This window comes from Palaemon carinicauda, chromosome 36 (assembly GCF_036898095.1).
Source record: "Palaemon carinicauda isolate YSFRI2023 chromosome 36, ASM3689809v2, whole genome shotgun sequence".
Lineage (NCBI taxonomy): Eukaryota > Metazoa > Arthropoda > Malacostraca > Decapoda > Palaemonidae > Palaemon > Palaemon carinicauda.
The window spans coordinates 14080745-14099086 of NC_090760.1; the positions used below are offsets into that span (position 1 = coordinate 14080745).

An 18342-nucleotide genomic window follows, 5' to 3' on the forward strand; every position below is an offset into this window, starting at 1 on the left:
ATCTAATCGTCAATCTGTATACTCTATATCTGGACATCTAAAATTTTTATGACCCACAAGGATAAAATCTCAAGATAAGTGTAAAATTTTAAATAACATCCTTTGACAGATGTTCCTAAAATGATATTTTCATAATAAGATAAATTTTTGAATATACTTACCCTCTGGTTATATAATGGCCAAGTCCCTGGACGCCTCGGCAGGAAATTCAAAATCTCTTGCGCACCTAGCGCAGATATACCAGGAGTACCCCAGCGCCCTCGCGGTACCACAGGTAGAACTATACCCAACCAATTCAGATTTTCCATGCCCCATGGTCTCTAGAGGGGAGGAGGGTGGGTCTAAAACTTATATAACCCGCGGGTAAGTATATTCAAAAATTTATTTTATTATGAAAATATCGTTTTTAAATATAAAACTTACCCGCTGGTTATATAATGGCTGATTGACACCCATTGGTGGCGGGTCAGAGACAGCCGTATAATCGGATATTCACTCAAGAGTTACATAAACAACTTAAGCGGTTCTAACCTGATAAGGAAGCTGACAGCAATGCTCTGCCTCATTTTGTCTGCTATCCTTAGGAGATCCAGTGATCCACTCGGGGCTGACGATCTCTAGGAGCTGTCAAACGGTACAACCACCTATAACATGACAGGACCTCAACTAATACCCTTGTTCCGGGCGCTCTCTAGGAACAAAATGACCACCTGACTAGGTCAAAGATTGCAGGAGATTGCCGAGCAATCTTCACATACAATAATAAAAATATATATAACAGTTCCAAGAGAAGAACAGGGGTACTAGGAATTTAGGGAAATGTAGTGGAGAATGTTTCACCTACTACTGCACTCGTTGTTGCAAGTGATCCCAAAACGTAGACGTCTTCATAAAAAGACTGGAAACGGTAAAAGTAATGAGGCGAATACAGGATTACCGCTTCACAAGGCTGTATATGCAATGCTTTGCAGAGAACAGTTTAGTTTAAAAGTTACAGAAGTTTCTACAGCTCTAACTTCGTGTCTTTACTCTTACAACATCTTACGATCTGTCACCCAACCGTGCGGAAGAACCTTTGTAATCAAGGTCCTTATGAGATGATAGAATGTTCTAGACATGGATAGCGCAGGCTTCTTGACCGTGCACCCAAGAGTTATGAATAGACTCTTAACTTCTGTGTTCTTGTCCCAATAAAACATTATCGTTTTAATCGGGCAAAAAACTCTTCTCAGCCCATCCCAAACCAAATTTGAGAGAATAGTGATCCCGAAAGATTTAGGCTATGGATGAGAAAGATGTTTGTTAATGAGCAAGAATCCAGGTTGCAAGGTACCTATGACTTAACCAATGTGAAGTCCGTGTTCTTGCTAAAAGAGTGAACTTCGCTGACTCTCAACTATGGTAGACTTACTCAGAAAGTCTCCAAAGTTAGGCCTTAAAAAGAAACCAAGGGTAAAGGGTCGGATCTGTCACTACCGCGAAACTCCAGAAACGAACCCTAAATTCCAGGCTGGCGCATCTTGCTGATGCCTCCAAGTCCTCTCAAATGATCTGAGAAGACCTATAAGGTCTCTATTTGATAGATCCAATCTTCTGCGTCTGAGGACAGAAGCCCGCATACTCCTGTACCCTTTGATGGCCGAAGAGGAAAGAAAATAAGTTTTCTTCTAAGGTCTAAGAAAAAATATACCACTTGTGTTAGAGTTACCTAATGAAGAGCCGGCTCTAGCTCTACACCACTCCATAAAACACTCTAATTGGGTTGTAAAACCTTGAGGCAAATGTCCTTTGTACAAGCGAAAGCCTCAGCTGTCTTCTTCAAACAACCCTCTAGATCTTAGGGGTTTTCCGAAATACTGGAGGCAGCTAGGCCTAAAGCTTGAAGGTTTAACATAAAACGCTCGTGATCCTGACACGGGGAAAAGGACTAAAGACATGCTTCCAGCATGCACCCAGCATGGTCCCAGCATGGTTCCAGCATGCTGCCTACACCCAACATGCCGTGAGAGAGAAGAGGGATCTAGAACCGCCTCCCAAAACTTGTCCATATCGGTCGCAAGAAACCGATATTAAAGCTAGGCTTGTTGAAAAGAAGCATCAACAACGTGAACCTCATGCTGTGAGGTTAAGACCTGATCGTGTGTAATCAGCGAGTGTTCAACAAACTTAAAGCCAAAGCTTGACACAAGGGAGCGGTAGCTGCGAAGCCAGAGAGACGCGAAGGAGAGACAATAGTCTGTTTATACTGCTGGAAGAAAGACTTGACTGTATGCGTCTAAAATGCCACCATAATGTCACATGTGCTTGCATTGCCGTAAGGTGTCAGCGTGCCGTATGCGTTCACCTTGTCGTGTGGAAACAGCGCTGTCAGTGAGCCCCGCTTGCTGTAAAACTACAGCGTGCTGCGTGGAGGCGACAGCATCTCTACCGGTCATTGACGGAAAGACGGAACTGATTGCCGAGAGTTGTCCCATGTAGGATGCGTCCACATGAGTGAGAGTCACGCAGACCGCTAAAATGGGACAACTCGTTGAAAGGATCAACTTAGGCTGTCAGCGTCCAACATACGACCAGACTGGCGTCTGCGTCTGTGACTGCGTGAGGGAGAGACCAGAACCTGCGTGTGTCTGCGTGACGTCTGCCGTAAGAGAGAGACCAGAATTCTACAAGCACCCGCTCTAACGTTTCTCGTAACACGAGCATATCTCTGCGAGGAAGCGTTACTAAGCATAAGAGAACTATGGCTTCTGACACTGGTCGGAAAACCATTTCTTTGATCTCTGGTAGTCCTTAGACTCTTTAGGAGAAAATTTTTTCCCACCGAGAATCGTAAACGCTAAACACAGATGAAAAGACCTCTTTTAGCTCAGACCAAATCTACACTCGCGGGGTAGCGAGTGCGCCAACCCAAGCATGAGCGAAAGCCGGGAGAGAACATCAACCGTAGTCCTGAGAGCGACCTGGGAGAGTCCCTATGACATTTCAAGCGCGCCTTGTGCGCGAACTGAACGTATCCAATGCTGTGAGATACCGTCAACAGTGGTCGCTAGACCTCAGAAGAAAGTAATAGAGCTTTCCCCAAACTGGGGGAGGGAAAGAAGTGTGAACAGAAGCAGACTGAGCACCTTTTCCCGGAAGAACTGTGTGTCTTACACGATTCTGGTGCCGACACGTCGCCTTCTTCCGAAAAGAAAAAACTTCGGGCGAACGTTAGATACTGCAGGATAAGAAAACATACGACTCCTGAAAGGTCTAGGACAAATTGATAGGTGACTACCAAGTCTAGGTTTTGCGACCTTCGATGAGGGCAAAGCCTTTCCTCCCTGAAAGTGAGTCAGAATCCAGAGGAAGAGCTAGGATTGTATGTGACTTGTCTGACTTCCGCTTCTATCGCGGAAGAAAAAACACTCTCGATTGCTTCCTGTTTAAGCATCAAACACGTTTGCTGCAAAGGAAAATTCTGTTCGCGTGCATACATGACGAGTAACCTCCTAGTCTGGAAGACAGGGAAAACGTAGACAGTCATTCTCGTCAGGGAACTGCATTCTAATATGCAGAAAACAGTTACAAGATCCATGATACCATAGCGATGACGAACTGATTGCTTCAAGACATTCCAACTTCGTCATTCCAAAGTGGAGAAAGAACGTCTTGGACTGCACCAACAATATCGCTCGGCGGAACAGACGTTTAATACACAAAGTCCGTAAAGAACCTCAGCCTACCGACCTTCCTCCTCCCAAGGGTTGGAACGTAAGGAAGAGATATAGGACTAGGGGCAAGGTGAACACGAACAAACACCTCATCCAGAGCACTGCGCTATGTTTACGAGTCACTAACAAGAGCGGTTTAAAAGCATAATACCTTAAATCATAAAAGATCTGCCCGTGGTGGGAGATATACTTTTACGTTCTATTCTCATAAAAGGCCTTAATGCCCTTTCTGTTGTTGCAGCTGCAAGCGCTATATCAATCTCTATAGTAAGGTTCGTTATTTTCCTGAGAATGATTTGATGTTAATTTATTAATTTATTTTACCATTAATTTACTAGGCCAACGTTCCCTAAAGGAGCCCTTTGGGTTAAAGCATCTTGCTTTCCCAACTAGGGTTGTAGCTAGCTTGTAATAATAAAATAAAATAACTAGAGACATCGACTCAACTAGCGAAAACTCTGAAGTCGGAACGAGGAGCAGCAGGTAAAAAATACGGTATGAGGGAAACTCTTTTAGAAAAATTCTCATGAGTTTCTGAAAGTTATTCCCTTCCTTTTACAATCTCTATCCTCAAAAGAGAAGTCTTGATTCTTAAGAATCCACTCCTTATGATTCTGAATTCAGACCTCAATACTTAGAGGTTTTAATTCTAGTTCTCACAACCAAGAGTTAGAGCCGGCCTTGGTCCGAGAATATAAAATCTTTCTAGTTAAGATTTATTTCTTAATATAGCGCCTGGAGCAACAATAACTTAACACTAGACGTTCATGGTCAGGTTGACATCAAAGTCTATTGTCATAGGTAGTGAAGCGTCCGCCCGGACGTTGAAGCGTCCACCCCGACGCTGAAGCGTCCACACAGATGCTGAGGCGCCCATAGTAGCGCTGAAGCGTCCACACAGCCGCTGAAGCGTCCATACTGACGTTAAAGCGTCCACACTGACACAAAGCGTCCACACTGACACAAAGCGTCCACACTGACGCTGAACCGTCCACACCGACGCTGAAGCGTCCACACTGACGTGGCGCTTCGCTCCATTCCGTCAACGTTCCGTTTCCGATGCCGCACCGCTCCGATGACGCTATGCCGGCTCTGTTGCTTGGCGAACGTCGGCGCGTCCATATAGACTGATACTAGGTGCTATGAGCAGTAGGTTTGCGTTGAGCAGGTAATCGAAGTAAAGCATCCACTTTCTCCCACCATTGAACATTGCGGTTGGTAGGCCGCCTTTGCGACAACAAGACCTCACCGTTAAAGACACGACGCCTGTGCGACCGTGTCAAAGATCGGAATCGAGACATCCAACCGCACTGATAACGGCAGGCTGAAAAGACTGCACAAACGAAGATAGATGCTGTTTCATGCCTAACTACAAAGATCAAGGATCAACCTTTGGCGAAACGTATTCAGCATTAACTGCGTCGAACCATACCGCTTGCCACTGTCGAGAGACGACACCCATCAGGTGGCGGTGGCGGCACTGCGTCTGCGCCGCATGAAACGTAACACACGCAGAACGAATCTAATTTTGTTTTCAGCTTAGCGCCTTTGAAAACACTAATACCTCGCTTTATCTATCGCGAGGGTGAGCGTTCTGATGATAGACAGAAAACGCTCGAGAGGACTTCAGTTCAGGTCTTAAAAGACTGTAACGCCTGGTTACCCTCTCGATTCCTTTCGCCGTTTGACTTAACTTCTCCCCTGGGTCCGGGAGCTCGACAGAGGTCTAAGGCTAGGATAACGACAGGTCCGAATAGAAGCACTCTCCACTAAATAAAATTCACTGCATAATTTATCACTAATAAATTTGCACTTTACTCTTTGCCACAAAGAGAGTTTCATAATTACCTGAAAACCAAAGAATACAGTCTCTCAAAGGAAACGAACTCCGTAGGGAGAGACTGATAATTCTGTTACTGGACAATTGTTTGAATGGGAATACAAAAGTACCGAATCCCATATAAAAGTAACAAAATATTAAATATCAAATATTAAATATTACCTTAGTAGGTATAACATTTATAAAATAAAATAAACCCTTAAATTAAGGAATTCCAATAAGAGATGAATCATCACTCGTATTATTTGGAACATTTACACTTAATATAAAAACGATCTTAGTATTCCACTACGGAAACAACGATAAATAGAATCGTGCACTACATCGATTCGTATAAACATTAAGTGAAAATTAACTTCCTTTAATTTCTGACTAAGGAAAAATACTGACAGGAACAATTAATTTAAAAATAAAAAGTTCCTTTTATATAGTACAACCAAAAAACTTGAGAAGTAAGAAGAATGTACTATTCGTAAAAATATCGTAATATTGTAACAATACTGATAACTGCGTAACAAATGAACGCTAGTTAATCTAAGCAAACAGATTGAAGATTACCTTAAGAAAACTATTAACCCTTTCACCCCCAAAGGACGTACCAGTACGTTCTTGCAAAACACTGTTAATTACATATTTTTATATATTTTTGATAATTTTACGAGAAACTTCAGGCATTTTCCAAAAGAATGAGACCAACCTGACCTCTCTAGGACAAAAATTAAGCTTTTTAGAGCAATTTAAAAAATTATATAGCAAAATGTGCTCGAAATTTAACCTTATGGTGGAGGTAAAAGGGTTAAAAGGATAAAATTTTCTTAGATTAATAATCCTTTAATTAAATTTATAACTTAATATTTCAAACAAAAGTATTCACTTAAATTCTTTGAAAAGCAAGACGGACTTATAGCCTACGACATAAGGCTGTGACGTCATCAATGGACGAGAAGTTTACCTTCCGTCCTATGCTTTCGTGAGGTTTAAAATAGGTCGATAAACCTTTTAAGTTATAAATACGTGATCACATCAAATAAAAGAAAAAAGGCGAAAGCCTAAACTCAAAAAACGTTAATACATCACCAAATAACGTCCAAACAGAGAAAAAAGCGAGAAAGAATTTCCAAAAGAACCGCAGCTATGCCGGCAGGGAAAATCTGAATTGGTTGGGTATAGTTCTACCTGTGGTACAGCGAGGGCGCTGGGGTACACCTGGCATATCTGCGCTAGGTGCGCAAGAGATTTTGAATTTCCAGCCGAGGCGTCCAGGGACTTGGCCATTATATAACCAGAGGGTAAGTTTTATATTTAAAAACACTAATTACAGTACAGTAACATTAGAATATACAAATCATATGCATTTGCACGAACAACAAAAAAACTCATATGCGCACAAATGCATTTTCCAAATCCCACTGAAGAAAGTGTGCCATTTTAGGCTACAAATCAAACTCTTACCTATGGCCTATAAAGGACTACACAATATCACTCATTCTAAAGTACTGTACTGTACTTACCTTTCGACTATTAAGTGAAAGTAAGTGACATTTTGCAGTAGTGTGGCAATTCCCGCAGAGATCACAAATCATACCTGTAATAAATAAGAATCTGCATTCGGTTTCCACAAAAAATTTAAGGGACTCGAGCAACAAATGACATCATGGGGTAGCAACTAATATTATACATTAATTCTGTAACAATTTATGTCAAGACCTCAAATTCCTCTGGAGTTAGCACATAAAAACCAGGCTAGAGTCATTAAAACAATCTAAATTTGCTAAAGTTATCTTGGTTTACAAAAAAAATAAAGTATCTTTTTTTATAAGACTGACGACATTAGCAGTCTACAGTATTACAGTATATTATTACACAGACAGTATATAGACAAACACTCAATTAACCCTGAAACTCTCAACAACAAATAAAAATTTCATTACAACTTGTTTAAACTTAGCTTGAATTCAGGCAAATAAAGGACATACTAAATGTACAGACTTTCAGGAAACCACTATACAGTACACTACTAGTAATCATGCCGTCATGATTTTAAGGAAAAGATGTTCCCAAACTTTGTACTACAGTAAAAATTATCTTATCACTAGATTCTATACTGAATATATCTTTTTTTATGTACTATCTTTACTATTGCGGTGGTCAAATTTTTTGCTGTGCGATTAGACACAACAGATGTGTAGATCTATATTGTAAATTAAGATCATTTGGTGGCATGCACCATAAAGTACTGAAGTGCAATTCGTCACAGCCATTCACTACTGACAAGTGAACAGGGGTGGAAGTGATATTGGGAGTTCAGCAAGTGAAGTTTACTAAAGTTAGGTCACACTGTATCTAATTAGAAAGTGTTGCTTTGGATTGTCAATGGAATACCAATACCCCTTGATATATAGAGGACTCCATGGAATTACTTTATCCTATAACCAGCCAAATAAAAAATGACAAACACTTTTTAAGGCAATGCCTAAAAGATTGAGGAAGAACATGGCATCCTAGAATGGAATGGTTAAAGAATCTGAGGTTTTGATGTTTACTACTACACTGCTGGTGCAATGGTAAATATTTCCCCAAATATTGTTGGCTTGTCACCATAAATCTTGCGTTGGCATTGGCTATTACGTTAATTTTAGTAATGTACAATGCCAGTCGGATAACTGTATAATGCAGCGACAGGGCAAGAAATGAAATAAATGTTTCTCACCATGAAACAGTAGCAGTTACCCTAATTAATATTGCATACGAAATATTCTCCAAGACAAGAAAAGAGGGTATTATTGTACTGTATTACAGGGTAATGTAACCTAGGGAAAAAGGTCCGTTCTCTTCAAAAATGACTTTCGTTCCAGTCGGAAATGAATAGTTTCAGAAATATATATATATATCTATATCCATAGATAATGGGGAACCCCAGTAAAACTTTACCAAAAAGAGTAGCATTTTAGGAGCCTTTATATATCAATAGCCAGTTCCTCCCATGTGCATAAAAAATGGGCATCAAATATCCTAAACTTTCCCCCATAACCTAACCTACTTACCTAACGGGGGGGGGGGTGTTACGTCCCCCTGCGACCCAAATTACATTGCCGTATTCTAAGTCAGCCGTAATCATACACACAGGTGGCCGCTATCATAAATAAAACCAGCATTTAATAATGAAGCCTTTGTATATCTGCGGCCAATTCCTCACACATTCATTAAAAATGGACATCAACAAAACTAAACTTTTCCCCCTAACCTAACCTGCAAGCCGTGTCCTCACCTACATACCTAACGAGGGGCGGCTTACATCGCCCTGCGACCCAACTTACACTGCCATATCCATATTCATTCATACAGCTGGCCTTTATCATAAATACACTCCAGCATTAAAAATTATCAATGAACGTCTCCCTTTTCATTAATTAAACTGCGAGTTTGGCCGTCTCTAAGGGCTGGTCCAGAGTCGTTGTTACTGACCTGGACAACTACATTAGAAAACCACCTTAATTCAAAATCAATGACTTGGATGGTAAATTTCGACTACTCACCAAATCCCTTTTAGTTATATGAATTAGTTGGACCACGAAGAGAACATTACTAAAGAGAACTTGAATTTTAGAGACTAAATAACCCGAAGAGTTTGACAGGGTAGTATCACTATCTCACGTTTGTTTACATCCCGTTCCATCAGCGCAGTTGAGCCAATATGAGACCTTTAAATTAGAATACAGCAGTTACGCAGCACTGTTGAGTGTTGACATTTTATAAAATTATAACTTTGACCTTGAAATAGTACGACAAAATTTTAAAAATAAATATATTTGGAATATAAATTTTCCCGAAGACGCATTTTCGTAGAAATTTAAATAAACAACGTTGAGAAATTAAAGTAAAAAAAAAAACTTTCAAATATATTTGCCATATAAACAATCAACTGTTACTTCCATCGTCAAAGGCAAAATTATTACAAAATACACCTGGTTTCCTTTCGGTCTCAATTTATTTAAAAAAGAAAAAAAATCAAGTGACGCACATAATATATGAGAAAATTTTATAATTTCTCAAGCATTCACTGATACAGAATATTAAATACATAGGAATGAAAAATATATAATTAACCACCGTAATCAGGATTTCTAATAGTTTACTTTCAATGTCAAAAACAACTTACGTGTGTATCTAATAATATTACGTGAATGCATCGAAAGTGAGTAAGAAATGTCAAGATCAAATCAGGAAACAGGGTATTTTTAAAGGCTTGTTTCGAACTTCGATAATTGCTTGTAATTTCCAAATACAATTTTCACGAAATAGTCCTATTTTGAATATTTGACAAAGCATTATATCTTGTTATCAAAAAATTATGAGAGACATTCTAGTTTTATTCCATAATCCTCCGAAATTACTTAAACACGTACCTTGGTTCAGTTGTGAAGGCATGAGTTCCTTTATTCTAGACTTGAATCAGTACATTGTATAAGGCGTTTGCTTATTACTTCACTTGTTTTACATTACTTTTAATAGAATTTCCCCGATTCCACGGGGCCCAAAAACTATGCATGCTAAAAGGATTACTCCTTTACTAATTGAATTAATTCTACTGGCTGCCTGTTAAAACCAGAATAGAGTTGGATATGTGCAATGACTCAAGTTATCAGAAACCAGACGTTTAAAAAAAGCCAATGGAATTGTTCCCCACCAACGGATCATGTCGACACTAGAATACTTGCAGATGTGAAAAGCAAAGATGTGCTTCGACTGTAGGTTCTAGAGCTTTCAGATATGCGATCCCAAGACTATATAACAAAGAGCAATGTAGACATCTGAAAGACAGAAGAAATTCAGGCTTTCTAAAAGCTGAAGTCTCTTGTTTTTCAAGTGCTTCGATAATGTGGATTTGACATTAAACGCGGGATATGCTGTGATACTCTAAATACCAAAGAATGTACAGTTGCCTTCATTAATTCCGGCCCACTGACGTCTACCTAACTTCCCATGAAGTGTAACAGAATTAATGAAGCCAGCTGTACACGACAAACATCTCGTAGAGCACAGGGTTACTACGTTTCATAAAACCGGGAAAATAGCCCTTAAAGTAAATAGGTATTTGGGGTACCATTCCGCGTAATTCATATCAATTGACAAATCGTCATTGCAATGGTTTTTAATGGATTTTTTATTGTATAGCCCGTTGCACCAACCTAGTGCAAAATTTTCTTAGTGTGAAGGATCGACCTATAGTTTTAGCTCGTGATAAAATCCATATTTGTATGCTATTTACACCTCGTATTTGCGTATCAGGTCCCACTTAGCCTGAAAAAAAGTGCAGGCCTAACAGAATGTACACTTTAAGCCGTTACATTTGAAGAATCATACGTTGTACGTAATGTTAAGTCTAATCCAAATGTTTTTTACAAGGTTATTTAATCATTTATACCTTTGAGCTGCTTATCGTGTTCCGCTTTCCCTCGAGTACTGTTTCCTTACAATGAATCATTCCGCAGAGTTTGCGTCATCAAAGACCAATGCTATCTATACTCAGAAAATCTAAAGTTTGTGGAGAGACATCAAGGAGTGGTGGTTCATGAGGCTGGTATAAGAGTAATGCGAGTTAAATATTTCCAGTACCTTGCTGGGTAACCAACCGGTAGATAAGGACTAGATGTCTTAAAATGGATTAGGTTATGTTCCTGTGTTTGTTTCCCAGGTGAAATATGATGTTTCTAGCATGAAAACACACCTGAAAAGCTATAGGATATAGTGTCAATTTTGAATTGAAGGTATGTGGCTCCCCTAAAAAAAAAAAAAAAAAAAAAAAAAAAAAAAAAAAAAAAAAAAAAAAAGTCGTGTAACAATGAAAGCACAGATTGATCATTTCGATGATGATTTCCCATGACATCCGGATTTTAATGCCACGAGAATCTTTGAAATTAAAGATAAAAATTTAAAGGTAAAAACAGTTTGTTTACGACAATGGTTACATAAAGTGATTCGGCAAGAAGTGTCGAAATGTAATGAATATAGGTTTTGGGCAATGTTAATGTTAACAGTATTATTAGGATTCTTCCCAGGGATAACGAAATATATAACCTTCTATTACATAATTACAGGACGGGTAATATTTAATTGAGAAATAAAACATTTCATTAAATCCGCCAGTGTATTGGATAACTACCCTCTTTTCAAGCCATTATAGCATAATGACATGATTACCATTGATAATATATCCCGATCCATTTATTCACTCATCTTTTCATATCTGCAAGACACTGCTAGAATAAAACCTAAGCTAAAATCACTACAGTACCAAAGGTATCTTCAAATCAGTGTTATTTTCAATCAGTTGACCGCTCGTTTGATCGCACGAACAAGACATCGTCTATTATAAATAATTCAATAGATCACCATTTCACCATTTACCTCATTATCATCAGGTGGAAATCCTCTACAGGCACCACACGACGTCGATAAATGCGTACTCTTACCAATGGCCATGAATTAAATGTATATTTACGCATCAATCACAATTACCTAAAGTAATTCCTTCACTGTGCGTTTCACAGGATGTACCTACAAAATGAGACTGTGACAGCACTGTCTTTGCCATTCTACCTAAAGCTACACCCGTCAGTTCAGTAATTGCCTCAACGACCAATCAGATGTAGTTTACTACTCCCCATTCTTCACCCACCAAACTTCATACATACATTCAGAACTCTGGCTTCGAAGTCATATATTCTTTCCCTTCTTCGGGAATCTTGTTTCATCCCTCTAAGAGACCCTTCCATATTATTCCCAAATTTAAGGAATTTGAGCCATGTGTTCCAGTTATGAAGTCGGGGAGACCCTTCTCCTAATAGATGGCTTTCAAGAAGAAAATGAAGGCTTTTCTATTTTCTAAGTACAGCAGAATACGTCGTGATACTCAAAATACCTAGGAATATATAGCATAATTAGTTATAGTTTAAGGGTTGCTTTTCTGGTCCCATACAGCAGGGTAACCCCTCTCTCTACAGGACCTTCGCATTCATTTTATCGTATACATTCTACGGCATTCAGTATTTCCCACCGCATATTGCTCGTTTACTGCCAGGTCCACATTATCGAAGCCCATGCATGACTTTATCTATATCCTTATTGGCAGGATTGAGGTGCAACTCAGGGAAACTCATAAGTTGTAACTTGAAGTAGAGCTATTTTTCCCTGTTGGAGCCCCTGGGCTTATAGCATCTTGCTTTTCCAACTAGGGTTGTAGCTTGGATAGTAATAATAATAATAATAATAATAATAATAATAATTCGGTAGTTTGACAGCAAGAAGAAATTGAAGACTTTTTTTTTTTTAAGTGCTTCGATAATGTGGAATTGACAATAAACGAATGATATGCCGTGTGAAATGTTGAATGCCTTGGAATATATATGATAAAATTAATTACTAAAGGTCATGTAGAGAGAAGAATTTCTCTGCAGTAAAGGACCAGAAAAGCAACACTTAAAGTAAAATAAGATGGAGTGGCACCATTATAGTATGGGGCCTACTTTTTTTTAATATGACCTACGAAGTTCTGTCACTGTTATAGTATATGCCCTACCTTAAAAAGCCTATTGTAAGGAAGTATTATAAAGAATGAGATAAAGAATGTGGGTGCAGCTCGAAGACCCTACAATAGGACGGCACATCGTAAGGTTCACTGGTTCCTGGTGCTTCATAACTGTTCACTCCGCAAAATATGTTTGCGGCCACTCTATCCATTAATAAATAGGCTCAAACCGTCTGAGCTTTATACTTAGTATTGTGATTGAGCTTATTTCTGAGACCATAAACCAGTCTTGATGTAAATCTTCAAGTTTTAATTTTATCTCATTCTATCTTAAGATTAGTTGAGGTAATGCCTTGTTATCAGTTTTGACAAAATGTTAAGGCATTATTTTGTTAATACTAATAGCTAAAAGTTTGGTATATGTACATGAAAACTGGTACGTACACTTCCACTTTCCCTGTTCATTTTATTCGTATCCCTTGAAAACAGATTTCAGAATATAAATTCTGTATCTATCGGGGGGGGGGGGGAGAAAGAAATCGAACATGCACTTGTGTACTAATATAGACACCTACTAAAAAGTGAAAATAGCATTACCACTTTTTAAATATATTCTATTCCTCGGGACGCCGATGTGGTAACGTCCCTGACTGGTGAACGCCAGACTGGAGTTCGAGTCCGGCTCAAACTCGTTAGTTCCTTCGGTCGATCCAACCTCACTACCCTTGTGAGATAAGGATAGAGGGTTTGGGGGAGCCTTTAGTTCTATCTGCTCAGTCATCAGCAGCCATTGCCTGGCCCTCCTTGGTCCTAGCTTGAATGGAGAGGGGGCCTGGACGCTGATCCTGTGAGTATATGGTTAATCTCTAGGGCATTGTCCTACTTGATAGGGCAATGTAACTGTCCTTTGAATTGGACATAAGGATGGAGACTTCGACATTACAATAGTGGAATAGGTTGGATGAATGTAACCCAGGGTTCTGACATATCGAAAATAAAGTAACATCTATTAAATTGCTAATACCTTATATTTCTCTTCAGTTTTTTTTCCGAACACCAACTTTGAATGATGCTTTTCTCGGAGACCTTTTCTTATATTACGAAATAATACATATATTTTACCAATAAAGGTTAATGATAGTTCTGCTTACTGTAAACTAACTACAAAACAACAGATACAATGCATATGAATGAACTTTTTAATTTCATTTGTTTTCCTTCAAGTCACAGTCATGTATTCAACGTATCAGAATTGATAGGAGAAGACACCTATTATTTAGCAAAAACAAACTTTCTCCCTCTCTCTTTATGTGTCGTTTCTATTTCTGTTTATCTGCATTCCATTATCCTTGATAAAACAATACACATGATGGCTTAAAAATAGCGAGAATTCTCCAAGACGTCGATAGACGGTTGAGAGGCAAAAAAAGTCATCAATTACTGTCTTTGCTGGATGGTCAGTCCTAGGGTTTACATTAGCATAATAGCATTTCTCCTCTCCGTGGGCTTAACCAAACTTTGGAACCCAAGTGCTCATTTTACCTAGTGGTAGGTTTTAGAGTTCACTGTTCATCCCCCAAAGAAAGTTTTAAAGGAAGGTCAAAGGATCGGCAACCTCCTAACTTTCCAAGTATCTAATCAAGGAAACTTCAATTACTTACTTTGATGGCTGCTTTTCCGGTCCCATACAGCAGGGAAACCCCGTTACCCCACTCTCTACAGGACCTCCACTGTCGTTTTACCTTGTTCGTTCAGAGTATTTAAAGTTTCATATCGCGTATTGTTCATTTACTGTTAAATCGTCACTGTCAAAAGACTCATGAAATAAGAGTCTTCAGTTTCCTCTTGAAAGCCTTAATGTCTTCAATCATTCGAATGTTTCGTGGGAGCTTATTATATAGTTTCGGGGCCGCATACTTAAAGACTGTGGAGCCTAAAGTAGACATGTATCTAGGTTCCAACAGTATGAAGCCATCTGTAACTATTCTCGTGTCGACACGATTACTAAAGATTAGAGATGGGTTCGTCTGATGGACCTAAGGAAAGGGTCCAAAATCAAACCCGGATGATAATGGTGGTGATATGTAATTACACCACAAGGATGCGATATGGTTGAAGATAGTAAAGGTCGGGGGAAAACAGAGGCAAGAACTGAATTCTGGAGCGGAGAAATAAATTAGGTCGGGGGAAACAGAGGCAAGAACTGAATTCTAGAGCGGAGAAATAAATTTGCTGAAACTCGACTTGGAGGTTTTTCGTACGCCATGTTCATGCAAGAAACTTTGCAAATTTCCTTAACATTTCGATAAAAAAAAAACGGACCTTCAGACAATTCTCTCCCTTTTGAATTGACACAATGTTTTGTGTGTGTGTGTGTGAGAGAGAGAGAGAGAGAGAGAGAGAGAGAGAGAGAGAGAGAGAGAGAGAGAGAGAGAGAGAGAGAGAGAGAGAGAGCGAGCAAGCTTGGCCTTCGGACTTTCTCCTATTCATCTCCTCGCTGATCATCCTTTGCTTTTAAAAGTCCAAGTACTTTTCTATTTAAAATCATGTTAAGTACATTTCCTACAGCTTCAATGTTTAATACTAATTCAACTTAGCATAAAAAAGAAAACAATTACGGTATTAAAAGCTATTGGGATGAGAGAGAGAGAGAGAGAGAGAGAGAGAGAGAGAGAGAGAGAGAGAGAGAGAGAGAGAGAGAGAGATTTTAATATGTGTTAACATCAGATACCAACCTAGAATATCTATCAACATCCAGACACTAAAAATTATGACTTAAGACATGTGGACAAAAACAGAAGTACGAACTGTGGCAGATTGAAAGTTAAAGTGTGTCATTTTAAGAGATGAAAATAGGGAATACACGAGTAAACAGTTTCCTGCTTGCTCCAATCGCATCTCCAGATGCAACAATTGAAACCGAAGGAAACATTATACAAAAGCTTTTATTTTGCAGGATTATGTAATACTCTGAATAAGTGTAGATTCAATTCAGATTCATCGTTACCTCTTATTTATTTTATTAAATAAATAATTATCTATATATATATATATATATATATATATATATATATATATATATATATATATATATGTGTGCATGTGTGTGTTTGTTTGTGTGTGTGCATTATTCTGGACAAGTGTATATTCTATTCAGATCTATTACTACCTGTTATTTATTCTACCAAATTAATAATTATCTATCTATCTATCTATCTGTCTATACAGTATATAAGTAAATATACAATCATGTATGAATGTGTGTATAATAAATATATATATATACATATACAGTATATTATATATATATATATATATATATATATATATATATATATATATATACATATACATTATATATATATATATATATATATATATATATATATATATATATATATATATATATATATATATATATATTATATATATATATAATATATTTACAATAGAGATTGGGAAATTTGAAATGAATTCTATCAAAGACCACGGAATTACCCTTTATCCTTTCATCGTCCTTGTGCCTCAAAAAATGCAATGAATCTATTTCCGGTAAATGGTATTTCAAGTCTGTGTGTGTACAGTGATGCACCAGTCCTTACGTGATAGAAGTCTGGAATACCAGCCTGTGACGAATGCTTCTCGGAAACCATTGCATTAGTTGAAGTTAAAAGTCCCAAATGCGATTCTCATTCTCTTACAATTCCAGGAGCTATTTGGCGACCTCCAGTGGAGACATTAAGGCTTTTTTCTTTTGTGTAAATCAATCTTTTATATTCTTCTGTACCGTTATTCTAAGTAAATTTAAATTCTAATCTTATTTGACTTTCAAATTAGAATGTTACTTCTGGCAAGAATGCCCTTCGTCATTGTCTTTGCCAACACAAAAAAAAGAAAATTTGTCCATGACGTGGTCGCGTCTTGGGTCAACAAAGGCAAGATTCCAGGTTCGAGAATAACCGAAATTATTTAGAATACTTTGAGTATTGTCAAAGGAAATATGGGCTAAAACTTTCCCAATTTTGAGTTCAAAATACGCCAGAGTACTTGAAAGAGATGGAGGCAAATGACCCTTTTCAAATACATAGAAATTTATTCCTAAAACTTTTCGCTTCTGGTAACCCCACCATCTTCGCCCGCCCACCCTGAAGGTAACCTTGATGCTTCCCTTGGCGTAGATAAAAGGGCGGTGATTTGCCGTTTCGAGCCTCGGTGAAGTCCTGGACATCCAAAAGCCAAGATGCAGCTACACTTTCTCTGTCTGGCGACTCTGCTGTTGGCCGCGAAGGGGGACAACTTGAAGCGCCCTCCTGTACTGAGGACAACTACCCTCGACGCCCATTCTGCGACCACCGTCACAGTCACCAAAACATTACCGTGTGTCTGTACAGGCACTGCAGGACCTCAGACGACTGGTTACACTTCAACCGTGTCCCCAACTCCAGGCCTGGGGATTGATCCAGTACCAAAACTCCAAGATGGCCTGAAGACGAGATCACCTACGAAAGTGGTTCCTCAGCCGACGACAACTACGCCAGCATACACCAGAGTGACGGAAATCGTGACCGCTCCTTGCGACGCTTGCTTTACGAGAGGGGCTTCGGGCGAGTGCGTATTCGACCATGTTGCTTGTCCTGCTTGAGAAATACGCTGTGCTTTCATCAATAGCGTTATCAAAGGGGTGCCTTTGTTATCATTAATTGTTCGGAAAGGTCTTTACTTTTCTTTAGTTGGTTACTAGTGATGGGTGCTATGATATTTAGCTTTTTATGGAGGACAGATCCTCCTCAAATCTGTGATTTTGTGTTTTATTGCTATGATATTTAGCTTTTTATGGAGGACAGATCCTCCTCAAATCTGTGAGATTTTGTGTTTTATTGCTATGATATTTAGCTTTTTATGGAGGACAGATCCTCCTCAAATCTGTGAGATTTTGTGTTTTATTGCTATGATATTTAGCTTTTTATGGAGGACAGATCCTTCTCAAATCTGTGAGATTTTGTGTTTTATTGCTATGATATTTAGCTTTTTATGGAGGACAGATCCTCCTCAAATCTGTAAGATTTTGTGTTTAAGAAAACAGTTTTACAATAAAGTCTGTGATATTTTGTTTTCAAAGCACAAAGCAGTGTTAAATTTACAATATTTTTATTTAGATATAGTTCATATATGGTAATTTATGTTGTTACTTTGCTTTATTTAATTATAATTATGGATATTCCTTTCTGGTTTTCTGAAATATATTCATGAATTCAGAGATG

General features: G+C 38.5%; 1 protein-coding gene across 3 annotated transcripts in view; it reads right to left on the minus strand.

Moving 5' to 3' along the window:
• Nucleotides 1-12080, minus strand: part of LOC137628757 (PR domain zinc finger protein 15-like) — a 97201-nt gene extending 85121 nt beyond the window's left edge. Inside the window, exons 1-2 of one of the 3 annotated variants that reach the window (XM_068359947.1) lie at nucleotides 11962-12080; nucleotides 7065-7138 (exon numbers count right to left, since the gene is read on the minus strand). In XM_068359947.1, coding sequence (XP_068216048.1) covers nucleotides 7065-7136 — 72 coding nt within the window. In that variant the 5' untranslated portion in view covers nucleotides 7137-7138; nucleotides 11962-12080. Of the gene's footprint in view, nucleotides 1-7064; nucleotides 7139-9089; nucleotides 9285-11961 lie in introns of those variants that run through there. The other 2 variants (XM_068359945.1, XM_068359946.1) reach the window with 2 other exon arrangements.
• Between the last annotated feature and the right edge of the window lie 6262 nt (nucleotides 12081-18342).